Source organism: Humulus lupulus, chromosome 1 (assembly GCF_963169125.1).
Source record: "Humulus lupulus chromosome 1, drHumLupu1.1, whole genome shotgun sequence".
Lineage (NCBI taxonomy): Eukaryota > Viridiplantae > Streptophyta > Magnoliopsida > Rosales > Cannabaceae > Humulus > Humulus lupulus.
The window spans coordinates 294375529-294380937 of NC_084793.1; the positions used below are offsets into that span (position 1 = coordinate 294375529).

The following is a 5409-nucleotide window of genomic DNA, read 5'->3' on the forward strand; positions in this document are numbered from 1 at the left end:
AGTAATAGTAGTACAGTAGTAGCACAGTAGTAGCAGTAGTAGTAGCAGTAGTAGCAGTAGTAGAAGTAGCATTAGCAGCAGTAGCAATAACAGTAGTTGTAGTAGTAGCAATAGTAGCAGTAGCAGTAGCAGTAATAGCAGTAGTAGCAATAGTAGCAGTAGTAGAAGTAGAAGCAGTAGCATTAGCAGCAGTAGCAGTAGTTGCAGTAGTAGCAGCAGTAGCAGTAGCAGTAGCAGTAGATGTAGCAGTAGTAGTAGCAGTAATAGCAGTAGTAGCAGTAGCAGTACCAGTAACAGCACCAGTAGTAGTAGCAGCAGCAGTAGTAGTAGCAATAGTAGCAGTAGTAGCAGTAATAGCAGTAGTAGCAGTAGTAGCAGTATCAGCAGTAGCAGAAGTACCATTAGGAGAAGTAGCATTAGCAGCAGTAGCAGTAGCAGTAGTTGCAGTAGTAGTAGCAGTAGCTGTAGCAGCAATAGCAGTAGTCGCAGTAGTAGCAGTAATAGTAGCAGTAGCAGCAGTAGGAGTAGTAGTAGCAGTAGCAGCAATAGCAACAGCAGTAGCAGCAGCAGCAGTAGTAGCAGTAGTAGCAGTAGCAGTAGTATTAGCAGTAGCAGTAGCAGTAATAACAGTAGTAGCAGTAGCAGCAGTAGCAGCTGCAGTAGCAGCAGAAGTAGCAGTAGTAGCAGTAGTAGCAGTAGTAGTAGTAGTAGTAGTTGCAGTAGCAGTAGCAGTAGTTGCAGCAACAACAGCAGCAGTAGTAGCAGTAGTAGCAGTAGAAGCAGTAGCAGTAGTAAGAGTAGTAGGAGTAGTAGTAACAGTTGCAGCAGTAGTAGCAGTAGCAGCAGTAGCAGCAGCAGTAGTAGTAGCAGTAGCAGTAGCAGTAGCAGTAGCAACAGTGGTAGTAACAGCAGCAGCAGTAGTAGTAGTAGCAGCAGCAATAGCAGCAGTAGTAGTAGCAGCAGTAGTAGCAGTAATAGCAGTTGTAGCATTAGCAGCAGTAGCAGAAGTAACAGTAGCAGAAGTAACATTAGCAGCAGTAGCAGCAGCAGTAGTTGCAGTAGTAGTAGGAGTAGTAGTAGGAGTAGTAGTAGCACCAGCACCAGCAGCAATAGGAGCAGTAGTAGTAGCTGTAGTAGTAGTTGTACAGTAGTAGCACAGTAGTAGTAGTAGTAGTAGTAGTGCAGTAGTAGCAGTAGTATCAGTATTAGCAGTAGCAGCAGCAGCAACAGCAGTAGTAGTAGTAGTAGTAGTCATAGTAGAACAGTAGCAGCACAGTAGTAGCAGTAGTAGCAGTAGTAGTAGCAGTAGTAGTAGTAGCAGTAGCAGTAGTAGCAGTAGCAGTAGCAGTAATAGCAGTAGTAGCAGTAGCAGCTGTAGCATTAGCAGCAGTGGCAGTAGCAGTAGTTATAGCAGTAGCAGTAGCTGTAGCAGTAGATGTAGCAGTAGTAGTAGCAGTATTAGCAGTAGTAGCAGCAGTAGAAGCAGTAGCAGTGGTAGCAGTAGTTGCAGTAGTAGCAGTAGTAGTAGTAGCAGTAGCAGTAGCAGTAGCAGTAGTAGCAGTAATAGCAGTAGCAGCAGTAGCATTAGCAACAGTAACAGTAGCAGTAGTTGCAGAAGTTGCAGTAGTAGCAGCTGTAGCAGTAACAGTAACAGTAGCAGCAATAGTAGTAGCAGTAGCAGCAGTGGTAGTAGCAGCAGTAGTAGCAGCAGTAGTAGTAGTAGCAGCAGTAGCAGTAGCAGCAGTAGTAGAAGTAATAGCAGTAGCAAAAGTAACAGTAGCAGAAGTAGCATTAGCAACAGTAGCTGCAGCCGCTGCAGCAGCATTAACAGCAGCAACCTCTGCAGCAACAGTAGCAGTAGTAGCAGTAGTAGTAGTAGTTGTACAGTAGTAGCACAGTAGTAGTAGTAGTGCAGTAGTAGCAGTAGTATCAGTAGTAGCAGTAGCAGCAGCAGCAGCAGTAGCAGTAGTAGCAGTAGTAGTAGCAGAAGCAAAAGTAGTAGTAGGAGTAGCAGTAGCAGCAGCAGCAGCACTAGCAGTAGCAGTAGCAGTAGTAGTAGCAGTAATAGGAGTAGTAGTAGTAGTAGTAGTAGTCACAGTAGCAGTAGAAGTAGTAGTAGCAATAATAGATGTAGTAGCAGTTGTAGCAGTAGCATCAGTAGATGAAGTAGCATTAGCAGCAGTAGCAGCATTAGCAACAGTAGCAGTAGCAGTAGCTGCAGTAGCAGTAGCTGCAGTAGCAATAGCTGTAGTAGCAGCAGTAGTAGCAGTAGCAGCAGTAGCAGAAGTGACATTAGCAGCAGTAGTAGCAGTAGTTGCAGTAGTAGCAGTAGTAGCAGTAATAGCAGTAACAACAGTAGCAGAACTAGCAGTAGTAGTAGTAGTAGGAGTAGCAGCAGCAGTAGCAGCAGTAGGAGCAGCAGTAGCAGTAGCAGCAGTAGCAGAAGTTGCATTAGCTGCAGTAGCAGTAGCAGTATTAGTAGTTGCAGCAGTAGCAGTAGCAGTAGTTGTAGTAGTAGCAGTAGTAGCAGTAGCAGCAGTAGCAGAAGTAGCATTAGCAGCAGTTGCAGTAGTAGCAGTAGCATTAGCAGTAGCAGTAGCAGTAATAGCAGTAGTAGTAGTAGTAGTAACCGTAGCAGCAACAGTAGTAGTAGTAGCAGCAGTAGTAGCAGCAGTAGGAGAAGTAACAGCAGCAGTAGCAGAAGTAGCAGAAGTATCACTAACAGCAGTAGAAGTAGCAGTAACAGTAGTAGTAGCAGTAGCAGTAGTAGTAGGAGAAGGAGCAACAGCAGGAGCAGCAGTAGTAGCAGTAGTAGCAGTAGCAGTTGTAGCAGTAGTAGCAGTAGTAGTAGTAGTAGTTGTACAGTAGTAGCACAGTAGTAGTGCAGTAGTAGCAGTAGTATCAGTATTAGCAGTAGCAGCAGTAGTAGTAGGGGTAGTAGTACAGTAGTAGCAGTAGTAGCAGTAGTAACAGTAGCAGAAGTAACATTAGCAGCAGTAGCAGTCGCAGTAGTCGCAGTAGTAGCAGTAGTAGCAGTAGCAGTAGTAGCAATAGCAGCAGTAGCAGAAGTAGCATTAGCAGCATTAGCAGCAGTAATAGGAGTAGTAGGAGCAGCAGTAGCAGTAGCAGCAGCAGCAGCAGCAGTAGTAGCAGTAGCAGCAGCAGCAGCAGCAGCAACAGTAATAGTAGTAGCAGTAGTAGCAGTTGTTGCAGTAGCAGCACCAGTAGCAGTAGCAGTAGTAGCAGCAACAGTAGCAGTAGCAGCAGTAGCATTAGCAGCAGTAGCAGTTGTTGCAGCAGTAGTTGAAGTAGTAGCAGCAGCAGAAGTAGCATTAGCAGCAATAGCAGTAGACACAGTAGTCGTAGTAGTATTAGTAGCAGTAGCAGTAGCAGTAATAGCAGCAGTAGTAGTAGTAGCAGTAGCAGTAATAGCAATAGCAGCAGTAGCAGTAGTAGCATTAGCAGCAGTAGCAGCAGTAGCAGTAGCTGCAGTAGCAGTAGCTGCAGTAGCAGTAGCAGTAATTGTAGTAGTAGTAATAGTAGCAGTAGCAGTAATAGCAGCAGTAGCAGTAGCAGTAGCTGCAGTAGCAGTAGCAGTAATTGTAGTACTAGTAATAGTAGTAGTAGCAGTACCAGTAGCAGTAGTAGTAGCAGTAATAGCAGTAGTAGTAGTAGCAGCAGTAGCCGAAGTAGCATTAGCAGCAGTAGCAGTAGTAGCAGTAGCAGTAGCAGCATTAGCATCAGTAGCAGTAGCAGCAATAGCAGTAACAGTAGCAGTAGCAGCAGTAGTAGCAGAAGTAGGAAAAGTAGCATTAGCAGTAGCAGTAGTTGCCGCAGTAGCAGTAGGAGTAGTAGTAGCAGTAATAGCAGTATGAGCAGTAGTACCAGTAGTAGTAGCAGTAGCAGCAGTAGCTGTAGTAGCAGAAATGGTAGCAGCAGTAGTAGCTATAATAGCAATAGTAGCCGTAGCAGCAGTAGCAGTAGCAGTAGTAGCAGTAGTAGGAGTTGCAGCAGCAGTAGCAGCAGTAGGAGCAGCAGTAGCAGCAGCAGTAGCAGCAGCAGTAGCAGTAGCAGCAGTAGCAGAAGTAGCATTAGCAGCAGTTGCAGTATTCGTAGTTGCAGCAGTAGCATTAGCAGTAGTTGCAGTAGTAGCAGTAGCAGCAGTAGCAGAAATAGCATTAGCAGCAGTAGCAGTACCAGTACTAGTAGCAGTAGCAGCAGTAGCAGTAGCAGCAGTAGCAGAAGTAGCATTAGCAGCAATAGCAGTAGTAGCAGCAGTAGCAGTAGTAGGAGTAGTAGGAGGAGTAGCAGCAGTAGTAGTAGCAGTAACAGTAGCAGTAATAGCAGTAGTAGTAGCAGTAGCAGCAATAGCAACAGTAGGAGTAGTAGTAGCAGTAGCAGAAGTAGCAGCAGCAGTAGTAGTAGTAGCAGCAGCAGTAGTAGCAGTAGTAGCAGTAGCATTAGCAGCAGTAGGAGCAGTAGCAGCAGTAGCAGCAGCAGTAGCAGTAGTAGCAGCAGCAGCAGTAGTAGCCGTACTAGCAGTAGCAGTAGCAGTAACAGTAGCAGTAATAGCAGTAGTAGCAACAGTAACAGCAGTGGCAGTAGCAGTGGTAGTAGTAGTAGCAGTAGTAACAGCAGTAGTAGTAGCAGCAGTAATAGCAGTAGTAGCAGTTGCAGCAGTAGCAGATGTAACAGTAGCAGCAGTAGTAGTAGCAGCAGTAATAGCAGTAGTAGCAGTTGCAGCAGTAGTAGCAGTTGCAGCAGTAGCAGAATTAACAGTAGCAGAAGTAGCATTAGCAGCAGTAGAAGTAGCAGTAGTTGCAGTAGTAGCACTAGAAGTAGTAATAGGAGTAGTAGTAGTAGTTGAAGTAGGAGTAGTAGTAGTAGCAGCAGCAGCAGCAATAGGAGCAGTAGTAGTAGGAGTAGTAGTAGTTGTACAGTAGTAGTAGTAGTGCAGTAGTAGCAGTAGTATCAGTATTAGCAGTAGCAGCAGCAGCAGCAGTAACAGCAACAGCAGCAGTAGTAGTAGTAGTAGTAATAGTAGAACAGTAGTAGCACTGTAGCAGTAGTAGTAGCAGTAGTAGCAGTAGCAGTAGTAGCAGCAATAGCATTAGCACCCGTAGCAGTAGCAGTAGCAGTAGTTGCAGCAGTAGCAGTAGTAGTAGACGTAGCAGTAGTAGTAGCAGTAGTAGAAGCAGTAGCAGTAGTAGAAGCAGTAGCAGTAGTTGAAGTAGTAGCAGTAGTAGCAGTTGCAGTAGCAGTAGCAGTAGTAGCAGTAATAGCAATAGTAACAGTAGCAGCAGTAGCATTAGTAACAGTAACAGTAGCAGAAGTTGCAGTAGTAGCAGCAGTAGCAGTAGCAGTAATAGCAGTAGTAGCAGTAGTAGTAGCAGTAGCAGCAGTGGTAGT

The 5409-nt window shown here is 45.2% G+C and overlaps 1 protein-coding gene and 1 pseudogene across 1 annotated transcript; both read left to right on the forward strand.

The window, feature by feature from the left end:
- Positions 1 to 472: 472 nt before the first annotated feature.
- LOC133779246 (uncharacterized) lies at positions 473 to 1890 on the forward strand (the record flags this gene model as incomplete). The annotated part of the gene is made up of 2 exons (XM_062219233.1): positions 473 to 1022; positions 1802 to 1890. Coding segments are annotated over 2 exons (639 nt in total), but the record flags the coding sequence as incomplete, so codon positions are not given.
- A 3270-nt stretch (positions 1891 to 5160) lies between these two features.
- Positions 5161 to 5409, forward strand: part of LOC133779071 (uncharacterized) — a 1656-nt pseudogene continuing 1407 nt past the window's right edge.